This window comes from Triturus cristatus, chromosome 3_1 (genome assembly GCF_964204655.1).
Source record: "Triturus cristatus chromosome 3_1, aTriCri1.1, whole genome shotgun sequence".
Lineage (NCBI taxonomy): Eukaryota > Metazoa > Chordata > Amphibia > Caudata > Salamandridae > Triturus > Triturus cristatus.
The window spans coordinates 1,106,105,877-1,106,123,891 of NC_140583.1; the positions used below are offsets into that span (position 1 = coordinate 1,106,105,877).

Consider the following 18,015-nt stretch of genomic DNA (forward strand, 5'->3'; position numbering starts at 1 on the left):
AACAAACACATGTTACTATTAATAGCATTTTAAAACGTTGCTTAGTAACGTTCAGATTAGAACAACTACTTTTGTTTTTGCTGTATAGTTCAGTACATTCCCAACAGTTGACAACCTCTATGAAGTGTGGACAAGTCTCTTGTCTCTGCCAAGACCGACCGATTCGCCTTTGTAAAGGAAGATTTCCAACAGGCGAAACTTCAAACGTTAGGGGGGAGGGTGTCTAACTGATTTTCTCATAAACCCCATCATTTTGAATATGCGGCTTTCATGTAACAAACCGAACAGCTAACTAGCTGATGGATTATATGCAAGGTACTACAAACAACATTCACAAGGAACTCATTTGAAGATATCCATCTGTTAAATACAACATCAATGGTTGCTTTTGAGTCAATCTCGCACATGTAAGTCAAGAACAATAAAAAATGAAGATAAAGTAAGACCAAATCAATGATAATCACAATAAGCCCACACAAGACATAATTTTCTTTTTGAGATCTACCAAGCCTCAGCAGAGGTCTTTATTTAATATACACTATTTAAATCATATATACAAACATTTTATATATACAAAATACATTTCTTTCTTACATTCGTAGTGCAAAGTGAGTCCCAGTGAAAAAACCATAACCTTTTATAATGTGACCAAACAAGAGTGTAGAAGGTTATTGGAAAATTATAAGGACAGATTATATACAATATGCAGTAATTCAGTCAAGGCTGTCTCTTATTTTGTTGTCGACGGCGTTTCGACCCACTTTTAAATACCGGGTCTCATCAGGACTGTTTTTCTGGGGACTAAAGAAAGAAAAAAGGGGGAATATAACTATAATATGGTCAAATTTTAAAAAGAAAAATAGGAACCTTGAGGGCATAACAATTTTTTTTTTGTTTTTGATTATATGCAAGGCCACAATAAAACTCATGGTAATGGTTCAATAACTACATTGCAAATGTGTTACCAGTGCAACTACGGAAAATGTGTCTCCGGAAGAAGTCCAAGCAAGAAATATATGGTATAAATAGTATGCACAAAGCGTGGCTGAGGGACGCCTAAGCTGAACAGGATTGATGTATTGCAAATTGTCTAAGCTCACTTGCTCAAGGCCTGCAAATATATAAGGACAGTTGGCTCAAAACCAAAGAGGTGTGCTCAAGTTTCAAAACAATTGTCAAAATGGGGTGGGGACGAGGGGAGTGACCTGTGTTCATGTAAAACTGAAAGGACTGATTATTTAAAACAATCTATGGTAGGCACCCTTATATCAGAACTTAGGAAAGCCAGATCTAAACACGTCTAGTTGCTAAAGGCATACGAACAATAAACCCATCTGCTACAACCAGGCAGTTAACATGGATGGTAGGAAAATGATGCCTCTGTGTTAAGTATGTATACCGTGTATGAATAAATGGAGAATAACTAAAGGAACTTGAAACTTGTTCATGAGGAACTAGTACAGGATCTCAATTTTTGGTATGGTGCTGCAAACTTTGGAAGGCCCTTCCTGTGTTGGCCATTAGTTTGCTTGTTTTTTCATTCCCTCTTCAAAATACACCTTTCATCTCCTTCACTATGGCCTTGCAGTGCATTTTAATCTGACCACATTCACAGTCCAATCCTGACCACATTAGAGAGACGCAAAGCAGTTCCACACACAAGATATCCCTCAGACAGTTCTAGTCCATCTCTACAAGAGTGCACATGAATCCCTGTTGGTCTCTGGACAATATTTCACTAACAGACATTCCAATCCCTTGTGTATGAGTCCTTGGGATTCCTGATCGGTAGGTTTGTCTAAGCATTCAGTTAATTTGCTGCTTGAGAAGCTAAGAGGGAGAATTTATGGGCCTTTTCCAGGACCAGATCTGGATTATGAAATACTTGATCACTACTTCAGTTAACACCTGTAGTAATTTATACTTTTAGTTCAACAGTTACTCATCTTTTTCCGTCTCTTTTGGATGTTCTTGCAAGCTAGTAAGTTGGACTGAAGACGAACCCATTTTGATAGCACTAGAGGGGCCTAACATTATGAGCTTTCCAGGAAAAGCCTTCAAAGAGGGAGAGCTGCCAGAGTTTTGCCTAATCTCTTCTGGGAATAAAATGGGATAGTAAACTCATAGGGCAGCTAGGAAGATTCAAGACAGTTTGAATAGACAAGTTGACGTCCCTCGTTTCCTGACGTCATGCAGAAACCTTTAGTGAAAAAATGGCCCACTTAATAATAGTTACCCATCTAAAATTCTAGGTTTTTTGCTGCCATGCAGTAATCATTTTGAAACCATGAGGCTACTGAGATATCTCTCTGTTCAATCAACCTATAAACATGAACTGGGCCTAGCTGCACAAATGTTTGTTCCTTAGACCCAGCTGGTTGGCAGAAAAGAAGAAGCATGTTGGTATAATAGATGGGTAAAGAACTCTCCAATTTAACCTTGTGGTAGGGCTATGAATAAAGTGGTCTTACATATCTAGAGTCAACCATCAGGACATTATGACAAAGGGTTTGTACTAGAAGGCAAGTGACTACATCAGCCCATTTGTAGGTGGGGCTTAATGTGTTAGTCGGTAGACAATTATCATGAATCTTCCTATCTACACCTAGTTCACTGAAACCACTACCATATGAGTTTGTTAGCTGATCAGACAAAAGGGATTAGGTGATAGACAAGGAGGCAATCAATGTCCCACTCAGGTCAAAGTGGTTAATGGCTTTTCCTGAAAAAAGGCCATCTGACCTTTAAGTACACCCAATGAAGGCTTTTTTACAGCTTCATATTTGTGTTTCCAGTAAAGGTACTGGTGGACCCAAAGGAGACTGTAACATGAGCACAGATTCTGTCAGGGCTATCCTTAATCAAGGTCGATGCATCCTTTTGTTGATCCCAATCAGAAACAAGTATATCGAGAAGAGACTGGAACTGAGTGCATATGCATGGGACACACCGTTAAGAGGATGGTGTAGTATTCTCTGCAACAATAATGGAGCAGTGTGAACCACTATTCATCTTCCAGTATTTAGAGAGAAGGAAGAAGTATGAGGCATCGAGCAATAAACCACTGTCACTGTTGCTGGGTCACCCAGGTGAATCATAGTAAACTTAGAAGACCAGTATCAGAATTTTCTGTGCCTTGAGACATTGAAAGATACCAAATGCATATAAGACAGTGGGCACTTACACTGCTTTATTTCCAGCATAGGAGAGTTGGACCATTACACCTCATAGTCAGTGCACACAGCAAGAGCTCTGCTCAACTGCAGGTGGCACTGAGAAAATGGTGCACAGGTGGTGGCGGCAGTATAACAGACTTATTTAGCATCCAGAGGTGGGGTTCAAATGAAACTAATATTGCCACCTATCTGAATTACAATCTGGCAGAACAAAGAAACTACCAGACTCAGCAGGGGAAGCTAAGCATTACAAGGAAATGTTGCTTACCAGTAATCATACTTCTGCATCGTAGGTATTCTCACTAAAGTCATAAAGGTAGAATGTTCCCACCAATTTGCAGGTACCACTGAACAATTTCTTTTCGAGAATCAATCTATAAATGGAGGTAAGTCACCTCAATGTTCATAAAGATGATGATACTGTAGGAGAGTAGGATCTGCTTCACATGGGTACCCCCACTTTTTGCTGGTGTTTCACTGTTTTTCGACCTTAGTCTGGCTGTGGCCCTGCTAATCAGGACCCCAGCCTAGCTGCTTCCTCTCTAAAATGGTTTGCATGTACATTAGGTACATATCTAATTGGATTCTGGAGTGCCTTATAAGACCCTAGTATATGGTATACTACGTACCTAGGGCATAGGTACGTCAGAGGCCTACCAGGGGCTGAAGCATGTATTATGCCACTCCTGGGAAGCACTCCAAAATGGCACCACAGGTCTGCTACTGCAGCCTGGGAAAGGTGGTGCTTGCACCCCTTACAGTGGTATAGGCTACCTATGTCACTACCATTGCACAAACGTATACAACCTATAAGTCACTCCTATGGCAGGCCTTAACAATCCTGAAGGCAGAGTGCTTGGTTTTTATGCGAGAGGGTGCCCCTGCATGAGCAGAGCCCCTCTGCAGCGTTCGGAGTACCTCCTCTGATGCGGTTTGTGGTGCAGCCTGACCATATACTCTTAAGTGCATTATAACCTCGCGGTAAATGCTAAATTTGGGATAGCTGCACGGAAACATGTTGTGTTTGGTGTCAAATGCTTTGGAATACTATCCCCCCGCCAATTCTGGCGGCAGGGGTAGCATTTCACCCTTCTAGAGGGAAAGGCATGTTCACATTGGTCTAACCCGGTAGGACTTTCTAGAGCCCTGGCATCACAAAATGGATGCCTCTGCCACAGACACGGGTCTGGTCTCCTGCTGCTGACCGAATCTCCAGCAGGGGAGGCCTGGACAATAGGTTTCCTGTCCCAGGGAGGTGTAACCACCTCCCCAGACAGGCAGATGTGTATTGGGGCTGGGCGGGAGCACTCTCTGGTGCTTTGATGTCCTGCACTGGGGGCACACTTGGTGTCCCTGTGCATAGTCCAGTTCAAACCGGTTGCAGGGGCTACCTGCCCCTGCTCTGGCGTGAAACTGGACAAACGAAATGGGTGTAACCACCCCTCTTTCCAAACCCTCCCATAGGTGGGTCCCTAGTGTATGTCCAACCCCCAAACTTAGTAGAAGTATGGGAACCTAGTCCTCGCGACTTTAGATTACCCTGGACGAAACTAGTATGGGAACCTAGTCCTTGCGACTTTAGATTACCCTGGACGAAACTCTGCAACATATATCCTGGACCTTCGACTTTCTATCTCGACTAGAAGACGGAAGAAATCTCCCTTGGGGTCAAGGAGTGACTCCCCTGCTTGGCAGGCACCAAAGAAGCAACTGTCCGGTCTGCAATTCCGAAGCTCCCGTTGGACGCCGAAGTCTCTGCATCATCAGAGGTGGATTTCCTGACTTCCCCGAGGCTACCCTGAGTCCACAGCAAAGCTGAGGCCCGTGGCTATCGTGGGTGACGAGGAACCGTTACCCCTGGGCACCGCGTACTATTGCTGGTACATCGACTTTTTGTTCATCCTTGAAGTTCTGCTTTGGGCTCCTAGTAGCCCCTGCCTTGAGCACTGACTGCACGAAGATCTCTGGCCTCCACTCCACGAGTGACCCGTGGGCCAGGTTCCAGTGCGACCGCTCGAGGCTCCTTCGCGATCGCTAGCCCATTGGCTAGTAGGTCCCCACGAAGGCAACTCCTCTTCTGCTTGGGCTTTCCTGGTTGCTCCAGACGTGCCCTGACTTACCCTCGCTGGGTGAGTCCCTCAGACCTTGCTGATCTGCCCCAACGTCCTTCTCTTTCTACGGGACTTGCCGTTGCCAAGGCTTGTTGGGTCCAATCTGGTCGCCGACACCGCAGCACTCAACAGACTTCGTGTGACAGCTCGAATCCGGCTCGTGGACTTCGTCGACGCCTCCTGGACCTCGTGGCTGAAGAGTCAAGACACCCGTCAACTCACCTGAAGCACCTGACATCTGTGGGCATTGGTCCATCCTGCCCTCGGTCACTGGCAAGTGACCCAGACTCTGTCCCCTCTGCTTTCAGGTTCCTTCCATCCTAGATCCAGGCTTGGATCTCTTCAGACACTTCTCCTCTTCACGGCAGCAGCAGTTCTTCGCCAGCTTCCATTGTAATCGACAACGCGACCCGACACCAAAAGACACCTATGCACTCGGCTTCCCTGGGTGAGGTAACATGAGTACTCCAGTGCTCCCGTGTGTGCTACCCCTAGAACTTTTTAAGTCCAAAGGGGTTTGGTCCGGACTCGATTCTAAGTGTCCCTAATCTTTAAATTTCCAACTGCGACATTGCCCATAGAAGCCAACGGGAACCCGCGGTTGTGTTTACACACTGCACACGGCCCCCGTGGGTCCCCTGTGTCACTACCTTGGGTGGTTCCTTGGGGTACCAGCGATTCTACAGGCTCTAGGCCTTGTGTCTAGTTCAGTTGTGGTTCTTATACCACTTTGTTTGTATATGGTTTGGTACGCCCCTTGGGCCCAAACGTGTATTTGTGCTATTACTGAGGATTGCTAACTAGTAAATTAAGTACTTCGAACTCCAGCCTCATAAAGAGTCTAGAGGGGTGTGTTTTATCTTAAATACATATATTTTAAATATATACCTTGTGTGGTTGTCCTTTCATTTGATCATTCAAGAGATTATAGACTGGTAAAACAAGCCGCTTTACATTCCTTCAAGACTTAGCCTTAAAGCTGCTCTCCATAGCTACCACTAGGATAGCTTTCAATAAAGGTTGTCTTTAACCAATTCACCATAAGGGGTTGTTTGGACTGATACAAGGTGCCCACTAGAACTAGTGGACAGCATATATCAGGCCACCTTCTCACTGATACCCTAATTAATAGTAAGACAGGCCTGCTTTTACCTTTTTTTTTTTTACCTGAAAAGGTAAACTTTAATAGAGTAAGAGCACATTATATCAACTGACTGAAGGCAATGTTCTGCTCCATCCAAATAAATCTACTACCTGCATACAGTGTGAGAGGAAAATGAAGGAAAAGGTGCCTGTCAAGAGTGCAGAAGCTGCCCAGAAAATGCACTCCCGCTTTAAAAAGCCAGCTGCTTCCCTTCCCAGCATGCACTGTACTGGCAGTTTGCCTCATAGCCTCAGTTCCTTTTAAATGGTGATATGCTGTAACTGAGAAAGATGAACAGTTGTATTGATAACCGGGGAGGAGGGATAGTTATTGAAGACTTCAGTGAGGATACCTATGATGCAGAACTAGAATTACAAGTAAATAACATTTTCTTCTGCAGCATAGGATCCTCACTGATAGTCAAAAGGAGAATAGAGTAGCTAGCATATCCTTAAACCATCGGTGTCAATACACAGCTATAAGCAAAATGAGTTACAGAGATGTTCTAAGAAAAGGTAGTGCAAGTCAGAATCTTCTTAGTTAAAAAGATAATTTAATGTTGCCAGACCTAATAAAGTGTCCGTTCTTAGATCCTCATCCAAACAATAAAGCATGGAAAAATATGAACAGATTTAAACGTGGCTGCTTTACATATTTCTGTTAATGGAGATTTTCTTATCCAGGCAACAGATGCTGCTTTGCTACACGTAGAATGAGCACTGGGCTCACCAAGAAGAGTCTTTTTAGCTAATTGATAACTAAGAGTAAAACAGAAAACTATCCATCTGGCTATGGTTTGTTTAGGGGAAGTCACACCCATTTGGAGAGGTCCATAACAACTTGTTTCTTTTAAAAATATTTGTAGTTTAGCCCAAATATAAAATGTAAGAACTATAACATCTAACAAACGAGGGATCATTTCTGCTGAAGAAGTACAACTAAAACATACTAGATTTGAGCTTGTCTGATTGATATGAAAATCAGAGACAACTTTAGGTAAAAAGAAAAATTTTAAAAAAAGATGGATGTGTTCTGAACAGTACCCTATTGTTTTGAAATAATGTGTATGGGTCTACGGAGGAAAGAGCTTGGATCTCACTAACTCCCCTCACTGAATTAATGGCTACGAAAAAAAAACTATCTTAGAGGTGTGTTGGATTTAGGTCTTACGCATGGGCTCGAAAGGTGGAGACATCAGTTTAGATAAGAATAGATTTAACTGCCAACGAGGAGAAGTAATCTTTCCAATAAATCTGTTACAACTGCATAGTGAAAGATCTTTGTGCTGCTCATTTACTGCATGCTGCAATACCTGCTAAATGAACGTTAACAGAATTGAAATGTAGATGTGATCGAGCCAAATTAAATAGATAGGGTAAAATGACATTGTCTTGACATTTTATGAATTGCTATTATTACTGAGGCACCATATTGTATTGTGTTGTAATTGCATTTATTCAGCGCTTACTAACCCTGACGAGGTATCAAATCGCTTTTTCGGCGAGTAGCACGCTACTCCGGAACCCATAAAGGATTAGTGGAGAATTAGTATAGTGAAATATGAAATGGCAAATCTTTTCCACTTACAAGTTTAAGAAGAACGTTTGGTAGGTCGTTTGGTTTCCTTGAGAATTGTCATAAGTCTGGTGGAAGGGTCAAATGTCCGTATAGAATTACCTCATGAGCTATCCTCCCAAATTCAAGTATTGTACATTGGGGTGATAAATTCTGCTTTGCATTTTCGACAGAAGATTGTATTTGCACTAAAACATCTTGTGGAGCCTCCTGGAATGGGGAATTAAGCCTGGATACCACCATTGTCTGAGTCCTTGTGCTATTATAATAATGATGGCATTTAATAATTTGAGCTTGAGCAGTACTGTTAGAATCAAAGGGATTGGCGGTAACGATAGAGAAAAAAATGTCTTTAACAACCAATCAAAAGGGCATTACCCAAAGAATTTGATTTCCGTATTCTCGATTACACGTTTGGGCATTTGGGGTTTTCTCTTGTCACAAATAAATCTATTTTGGAAAAACCCAGTCTTGGAAAAAGTCTAAAAAGACTGAATCGTCCCCATTTTTGGTCGTCTGCAAAGTATCTGCTTAAGAGATCCACTTGACAATTCTGAAGGCCTGGAAAATGAACTGCTTGAATTGTTAAATTGAGCCACTGATCTTTGGGGAAATGTCGTATAAGTCTCATATGAAGACCTCCATTGGGGACTAGAATAATGCATGACGCCACGGATTAGAGTAGAGATGAAATCTGAAGAGCAGTTGGATGTGGTGTCTGAAACAACTGGTGACATTTTTATAAAATGTTAGACACTCTTTTCTCTGAAGGACACACTTTTAGTATCCAGTGTGGCTCCTTGGTAGTCAAGATAATGAAGCGAGAATAATATCATCTTCTCTTGGTTGACACATAAGCCTAGTTTTGTTAATAACTTGGTTGTGGTGTTGAATACAAAACTGTGCTTGATGAGTAGAAGGTGTTTAAACAATCAATCATCTAGATGATGATAAATGTAAATCTTTTTACTTCGGACGTGAGCTGCAACCACGCCCATGTATTTAGATAATGTTCTCAGAGCCAAATTCAACACAAAAAGAATGACTTTGTCTATCATAAATCCTAAACTTTGTCATTTTTCCTCAAAGTGTATGTGGAAGTACACATCTTCAAGATCCACAGAGTAAATCAAAACTCATTAAGTGTGGATATATCTGGTATAAAGCTAGCTTCCTGAACTTTTGTTTCTGGATTCATTTGTTTGCCTGTCTTAGGTTGCAGATTGTTCTGAATTCTGTTTCCTTGCTCTTGCTCTAATTGGGAACCTAATTGGGTATCTTGAATAGATACATTTACCTCTTTGAAATGGAGGAACTGGTTCTATTTCTAGTTTTTGAAGCAGATATTTTACCTTCATTCTTAATTGCAGCAATTGATGTTTTGGTGCTGGCTTTGGAGGTATTGATGGAGGTGGATTTTTTAACTGGATGACGTAACCGTTCTGGGTGATCTTTAAAATCCATTTGTCGCTGGTTGTCAATCTCCACTCTGCTGGATGGTTTGAGACCGTCCTTCTCATCAGAGTAGGAAACATAGCAGAGGGAGGAGGCTTTTCACTGTTTCAACTGAGAGCAGGAATTGTAAGAGCTTGCTGCTGTTTTTGACCTCTTTCTCAATTGCTTCTACAATGGACTGCTGCTGTATTTGTTGCTGCTGACCTTGAGAATGAGGGAAGAAGGGCCATTGAGGGGATATATTCCTCTGTTGTTGCTGACCCGGAGGGTAGAAGAACCACTTAATGCATCCTCCCTCTGTCTGAACTGTTATCTGTAATCTCTGCAACGGTAATTGAAACAGTAGAACTTCTCTTAAAACCCTAAATCCTTCAAAGTTTTTGTCTCCTTCTTTCCTTGGCTCAATCTCTTTGTTGGTGAGGCTGAAATAAAACTGGTCCAGTAAATAGGAGGTTCATGATCGTTAATTGAGTATCTGGCTTCAGAAAAATTAAAATAAGCCGGGATGATCTTCAAAGTGCAATACCATAGCAAAACTGTGTAATATAAAGGTCTGCAGAATAAATCGAATCACTGATAGACACAGGTTAGAAACAGCTTGACCTGCTTGTACTATTTACATAAATGCATTGTATCTTTTGGAAAGTCATCTGCAAACACAGATAGAAATTCCCATAATGTTCTATTATAGCTGGCTAAAACATCTGATGATTTAGATTTCTTAAAGGCAAAAGCAGCAGAACTATAAACATTTCTTCCCACAACAGCAAGTATTTTACTTTCCATTTCAGGAGGGACTGAAATCACTGGAGCTGAAGAATGCCATTTCCTCATAGCTGAAACAATTACAGAATCTGGTTTAGGATCTGTCTAGATAAATAGGAACTTGGTGGGAGGCGTTATACTTAGAAAGGAAAAAAAATCGAGGTGTTGCAGCTTTAACAGTTAATGGATTAAGACATTTCTCCTCTGCAAGCTCTGAGAACCCAGGCACCAAAGGTAACATAGGTCTTGGAGAGGGCCTTAGCTTAAGAGTCTCTGTTATCACAGATACTGCTGCTTGAGGAGTCTGCAGTTATATGTTTAGTTTGGTTACTCCTCTATCTAAGACTAAGAGGTGACACAGCTGAGTAGTAGAAATACAGGTGCAATAGGAATCCGTGGAATGACAGTTGTTGCAGCTGAAAGAGGAGATATTATTTTCAGTTTATTTTAGTGTGCAGCATGTCGGAGAAGCTGACTGAACTGATCTGGCAGTAACTGGCGACTTTAATGTAGCTCTTGGCACCACTAGCAGCACTTGCGGCAATGAAGATGTATTTGGTATAGAAAGGCATATTGGTGAAGCAGGTCTAAAAGGTAAGTATAGAGGTGTTAGAGGTTCCTGTACAGGGTCCTTTGCTGGGATGATTAGCCTTGGTCTCAGAATGGAAGATGTTTCCTCCTAATAGGATTGATGATCATCAGAAGAAACAGGAAAAACAGAGGCTTCAGAATGCCTTGACATAGATTTTCTTGACGTCAAGTGTCTTAACAGTGATCTTGACGCCCACAGCATTAAAGTCTTCTCGACCAACATTGACTTTGGGGTCATATTACCCAAAATAGTCTCGGAATTGACAGCTGTGAGGTTGGCACTGCCTTTGATGTAGGTGGAAGAGATGTTGGGTGCAACGGTACCTGTGGTTTTTGTGTCGAAGTCGGTGGTGCTATCGTCCTACTTCTTGACGGCAAGCAGGTCAGTGCCGACGCACGTCTTGACGTTGACTGGTGATTTTGGGAATGGAGAGAGTGACCATAATGATCCCTACACTCGGTCAACCTTGAACTGGTCAATGTTACTTAGATATCTTGTGTTAGACAGGAAGGAGGATCTTTTACATATCTGGCAACGAATTTGTGGAATCCCTTTCCTTTACAACTTCATACTAGGCCCTCCAAAGCTATTTTCTGGAAACATCTTAAGACTTGGCTTTACTAACTGGCAATGCCAGACTGACTGAGGCTAAAATCCGTTTCTTCTGCGGTGCTAGGAAACCCTATTTGGGTAGCCATGTGAGACATAAAACCTATAAATACAAATGATGGTGGCAATGTTTATTCCGCTTTCTCTCTTTAGATCTCCCTCTATGGAAGTCTTCATCACAAGAGGGTCTGGTCTCAGAAGAAGGAGCCCCCACTCTGCCCTCTTTCTTCAACGGCTTCTTCGCTTCTTCATTAAGTAGGTTTTTATGTTTTCCTCAGAGGAATAAGGGCCCTTGGTCTTTAAGGGCTCTTTTGGACATCTTTTGACAAGATTTACACTCTTTAACTGAGTGTGAGGGAGGAAGACATACCACACACACAGAATATAGGTCTGAAGAAGCCTTTTCCCACCCATACGAGGGACATTCCATGAAGAGTGGTGGAATTTTTTCAAGAAAAATGTTCTCTTTGGTAGTAAAAGTGGGTGAATAAAGAAGATGGTTTTCTAAGACTTCGAACGAAACACAAAAATCCTAACTTTTGTTGAGAAAAACGTGAAAGAAAAAATTGGGTAAAACAAAAACAGAGTTTTCTGCGATCTACTCTGCATGATTCAGAAAAAAGAACTGAGACTGTGAGGCACACTGCCACTACAGTGCTTGCTGGAAAGGGAAGATACAGACTTCTTTAAACAAGTGTGTAATTTTATCTGCATCTTCTGCACCCTTCACCCAACAGGCACCTTTTCCTTCATTTTTCTGTCACCGTATGTAGGTTATAAGGATTGCAACACTGCCTGACGTAAAGTGCTGCAATGTGGTCCTACTCTATTGAAAGATACCTTTTTCTGATTTTAGAAAAAAAATTAAACTGGCTGTCTTTATGGACAATGAGATGTTTACCTCCATCTACAGATAGACTGGAAAAATTTGAACAGAAAGTATTCAAGGGTCCCTGCAAATGGGCAGGAATATTCTAGGTTCAGAACTATCCACGAGGATCCTACGATGCACAACTGGTCCCAATAATGGAGAGGAACGATTAAGTAGCTTGGCATTGTCCTCAGTTCCCAGTCAGCAGCACTAATACCAAAGCACTTTCACCACAGGTGACTACATAGGAAGAGATTGCTTTAGAACCAGCAATGAGTGATTTCTTGGGTACAACCGGGTGCTATAATTGGGCCCAATGAGAAGCTAAAACAAGATATGGGCTCAGAATATCCAATGGATCAGTGCATTGCAACGGTCTGGAGGCTGAATTCTCAAAGGTGAACAGGTGAAAATAGCAGGTGGGATGTACCTTATAAACAAAGACAATACATCAACAGCAAAAAATATATAGAAAGCCATGAGTGCTCTATGACAAGTCCTTTCTAAGCAAACATGTCAGTACACCACTGAGATCATTGACTGGGAACCTCCGAAAGCTGTCCTTCAACATTTGCAAGACGTTGTCCAAACTTTCATCCATTTTTCCCTGTGTTAAAGCAATTTAAAATACATGTGCTTCCAAAAAGCCATTTTATAAAGCAGCATTAATTCTAACGTGAAACAGTCAACCAACACTGCAGGATTAGAAAAACAAGCATAAGCAATAACAACTTTATGGAGTCTTGATTAACATCTAATGTAAGGCGCTGTTAAAGACGAAGGCATCATTTTTGTCCATATTCACCCAATTTGTCCCAGGAGAAATTGAAAGTATAGCTACATCCACGTGGCATAAAGATGAAAGTATAGCACACTAAAGATGAAAGTATAGCACACTAAGGTTCAACATAGTGCAATATTGACATTCTGCATACTCTAGAGACAGACAGAGCAAACCTAGTTGCAAACAATGAAGCACGTTTTGGGCAGTAAGGTAGGCGCTGGGTCTGGGAGAAAAGGGAGGGAGAAAGTAAAAGGTGCTAAGGAAGGCAAGAAGGAAGACGGGGTTGCAGAGGGTTAGGGTGCAAGAGTCAACGGGCTGGAGGAGGCTAGACATTCCGAGTTAGGCTGCGGAGTGGTTTACCATGTGACTCGATGCTGCTCGTGAAAAGGATTCTTTGGTTCTTTCCTCCCCTGTAGGAGGGATGGGACCAGACAGATTTAAACCAGCACGAAGTTCCATATATGCGAGTGCCTAGAAGGAAGCTTGATGTCTTGTCTTCTTGCATCTTTTTTATTGCCATCATGGTGAAGGCATCACATGGGAAATCCTTCAACAATGGTTTCAGTCAATGCCTGTAGAAAGAGAATCTGGCTTTTCCATTTCATTTGGAAAGCTCTACCTGTAAACGAAAGCACATCTCCCCGTTCTGTATTGTTCTTTGTTAGAAATGTGTGCAAAATCGCTATTAATCGTTACCTTCTTTCAAAAACAAATCGAGGGCAAACGTAAAAGCATAAAAATCTTGGTACACAAAAAAGGTGCAGTTAGTGCTACAGAATCCCCTTACCTCATCATACATGAATTGCAGAGTAAGAGCTGACTTGCCAACACCACCACTGCCAACCATGATCACCTTGTGCAGGACCAGCGAGCTCTGGTTCTTGTTCTTGTTTGCAGCCATTGTTCTGGTCCCCAAGGCTGGTGAGTGACGATCGGTAGAAATTTCCTCAGAGCAGCTGGTAAATAACAAAAAAAACAAAAAAGCTAAATTCAAGGTCTTTTTACACAAAAAGAGCTAAACTCAGGTTTAAATCTTCTTGCAGATGGAAAGAGCTGAAGGCAAGTTCACATAAATCGTGGCTTCAAGCACCTAAACGTACAAAGCCAGAAGCGCTTTTCTCGATAAAGGAGAAGTCAAATGAAACACGAATGCTTGGTAGGAATGAATTCCCTGTAGAATGCGGATTTATGTACGTTAAAATCTTCTATTCTCTTTTGAATGACAGCTTTTGTGCGCTATCAGCATGCCCACAAATGGAACCAATGAGGCAAAAACCAAACTATTTCAGCTCCTCGAGGTTAGCTTCACCACAGGAGTGAAATAAGCAAGATTCACATAAAATTAAGACTTCCACCAAAGGCATACAAATTGGCAGATGTGCCCCCCTGCCCACCTTATTTAGCAATGAAAAACCCACTTGGTGAAAGTGTCTATGACAAACGAGAAACGGGTCGGTCCTATGTGAATAGTGCAAGTGGCCTGACAAGCTGGCTGACACAGTGATCAAAGTAGGGCACACCACATGACTTAAGCTGGCTCAGTTGGAAAGTTCTGTGCGCACACAGGGAGGCTCGGTGGTGAAAATGGGATGGATTTCAAATGGTAATTTAAATCCTAAAATCCACAAGCCTCCTCGGGTCTCGACGCTGTTCACGCTCTTTACATCGTCGAGATGCACATTTCCACCGGGGCCAGAACCAGATGGAAATGAAATATCTCAATTTAGAGGACAATGAGAATCGGTCACAATGGCAACAAGGGCCCCAGGCCGGCAATATATATAGCTTTAGAAAAGGCACTCTAGGAAGCCGCAATGTTTGTTAGAGCAATTATATCAAACTCCCAAAAGCCCCTCCTCGTTCCCCAGCCACCGCTCTCCCACAGCAATGCCCATCTCATAATCCATTTCATTTTTAACACCCTTTGTCGATTACTCATTGGAAAAGAATAGTTAAGTGCATCCTCTAGGATGTTTTTAATGATCTGCTATGAAAACATGGAGAAAATGCCCCGATATCTGTAAACACACACGTCTGCATGTCGTTGTGCAGAAATGTACATGTAAAATTATATAACACATTGAAGTACCAAACAAATGGCAAGTGAAATAAGCACTGGCAAAGCCAATAGGTCTCGCCTATGGAAGGGCAATTGGCTTTGGCAATATGTTTTAGCCATGTTGTACAAAAGAGAGGCAGCTGTTCAACATTGCTAAAAGTTAGTGGGGTAAAGGAGAGTGATGTGGAGTGTCGTACAGTGGAGTGTTGTGGAGTGGCGTCCAGTAGAGTTGAGTGGCACTGAAGACCTGTTACACCAGTATCAGCACTGAGAGGAGTGAAGTGGCATGCCATGGAATAGTGAATAGTGTTGTGGAGTGTCGTGGAGGGAGTAGAGTGTCGCAGAGCGGAAAGGCGTAGAGTTGAGTGGCCTAGAGTGAAGTAGAATGCCAGACTGGAGTAGTGTGTCAACGTGGAGTAGCAAATAGTGTGGTGGAGTGTTGTAGAACAAAGTGGAGTGGTGGGGAGGGTGCTGCGTAGAGTGTTATAGATTAGGGTGGCGTAGAGCAGAGTAGATTGTTGAGTGGAGTAGCATAGAGTGGAGTAATGTGTCATAGAATACAGTTGAGTAAAGTAGCATAGAGGCAGTCATGTAGAGTATCGTACAGTGGAGTAGTGTCACAGAATGGCAGAGTGCTGTAGAGTAGCATAGTGTGTCAGTGGAGCACAGTTTAATGGAGTAGAGCATTAAAGAGTGGAGTATCATGGACTGCACTGTCGTCGAGTGGCCTATAGTGAAGTGGCGTTAAGTACAGGTGTGAAGAGTAAATTGGCATAGAGTGCAACAGTGCAGAATGTATTGGTTTTAAGAACATTTTAGTAGAGTGCATAAACAAGGTGCCGACATGTAGAGTGGCGAAGAGTAAAGTGGCACAGAGTAGACTGGCATAGAGTAGATTGTTTCAAAGTAGAGTGAATTGGCATAGATTGGAGTGGTGCACGGTAGAGTGGTGTAGTGCAGGGTAAAGTGCAGAGGTGTAAAGTGGTGTATAGTACAGGGGTGCAGAGTGTAGTGGCACCGAGTGCAGTAGAGTAGTGTAGAGGTGAGGGGTGCAGAACAGAGTACAGTTACAAAGTGCAGTGGCGTAGAGCAGTACAGAGCTGAGTGGTGCAGAGAGCGGCGATGGTGAGTACAGTGGCGCGGAGTAGAATAGAGTGGTGTAGAGTGCAGTGACGTAGAGCGAAACGGTATAAAGTGACGTAGCATGCAGTGACGTAGAGTAGAATGTTATAGAGTAATGGAGTAAAGTGCAGTTGTGCAAACAAGTTGGTGTAGGTGCAGTTGTGTAGAGGGCATTGGAATGCAGTGGTGTAGCATAGTGTGCAGTGGCATGGTGCAGAGTGGGGTACAGTAGAGCAGCGTGGGGTACATACAAATACTTTGTACAGCCTTCCTTAAGCAGGCCCCAGTAGCCCGCATGCTGGTCACACTGAAGCCAGAGAAAAAATATAAACACCAAGCTCTATGGAAGACATACCCTGACATTTGACCTCGGTCTTTGAATGCACAGCAAATGGGACAAGATAAGAAAAAGATGTAAAGGCCTGTTTACAGAAACCCAGAGCTGATGAAGAATACAGTACACAGGGTTTGGGCAACGGAAGAGACAAACTCAAACTGGACAGCCAAAAACAAATAAAGCCAGCAAGTAGAAAGCAAGCTAATGTGAGTTAAAAACCGCAAAAAAGTCAATAGTGAGCAATTGGCGGAACGTATTCCCGTGGGAGCTTTCAGAATGTACCCAGGGTGTCATCAGCAAATCAGACTGCTGTGCTGTCTGGTATGCTTCCACCTAAAAAAGAAACAAACCGCTTTAACATTCATGTGCAGTACAAAAGATTTGCATAGGGACCTTTAAGGTTGAAACAATCCCTTATGATTTACAACGTAAAATGCGCAATCACTGTCTCGACAATGGCACACGCATGCTCAATATCTAAATATTCTGTTCACTAGGTTGTTCATTTATCCTTGAGTTTCTATGAGGCCTTTTGCCAAATCTCTGAATTTATGGGAACCAGAGTTACTGTTTGAATTTTTCCCAAAGATCTAAATGTATGGGAATCACCTATATAGTCAAATAAGTTGAGACTGCAGGTCTTACCTGCGAACTAGACATGGGTACTTGGTTTGTGACGGAAAACAGAGTCTCTACAGCTTCTTTGACGTCTAAGGTAGCTAGGTAGAGCAGTTATAGAGGGCGATGGTGGAGACTCAATCTTGATAAAGATAAAAACTTCTACCAGAATAGTTATTTAAAAAATACTACATTTACTGAGCTGCAATTGCTGCAATATGTGACTGTGATTATGTATCGTGATGACCAACAAGTTGTGAATAAAAAAGATTTAAAAAAAAAAAAAAAAGAAAATGAAAAAAAAAAAATACTACATTAAATTGTAATATACAGTAAAAAATAAATAAAAAAAAGTAAACCCTTTAAAAAAAAAATCCCCCGACAAAGTACTCACACTAAAAACCCAAGTTACATAAAACTTACGTTATCCAATCATTAAAATGATAATTACCATAGTGTTATTTGTAATGTATTGTTTACAAAATAGGATAGCGATTGTCTTTCATTGAGATAATGGGCCAGAGCGACTCAGTAGGAGGGGATCGCAGTATCCATTATCCTACCAAAACTGATGGTTCCGGTTGGTCACTATTAAATATGCAACATAGTTCAGGTAATTTCATTGAACTTCGACAAACCCTTAAACCATCTACATATTTTTCCTACTTCGCATATGTGTTTTAATATGTTGATCAATAAAATCTTAACAGACTAGTCTTTGGGTTTACCAATTACAAAAGTGTCAGCCACCTTGTGACACTGGGGTTCTAGTGACACTTGGGCAACAGCTTTGACCC

The 18,015-nt window shown here is 42.1% G+C and overlaps 1 protein-coding gene across 1 annotated transcript in view; it reads right to left on the reverse strand.

Annotated features, from left to right (window-relative positions):
- The window catches only part of RALB (RAS like proto-oncogene B), a 251,721-nt gene that overhangs the window by 67,676 nt on the left and 166,030 nt on the right, over positions 1-18,015 (reverse strand). The window contains exon 2 of the mRNA XM_085645976.1: positions 13,870-14,038. Coding sequence (XP_085502102.1) covers positions 13,870-13,983 — 114 coding nt within the window. The 5' untranslated portion in view covers positions 13,984-14,038. The remainder of the gene's footprint in view (positions 1-13,869; positions 14,039-18,015) is intronic.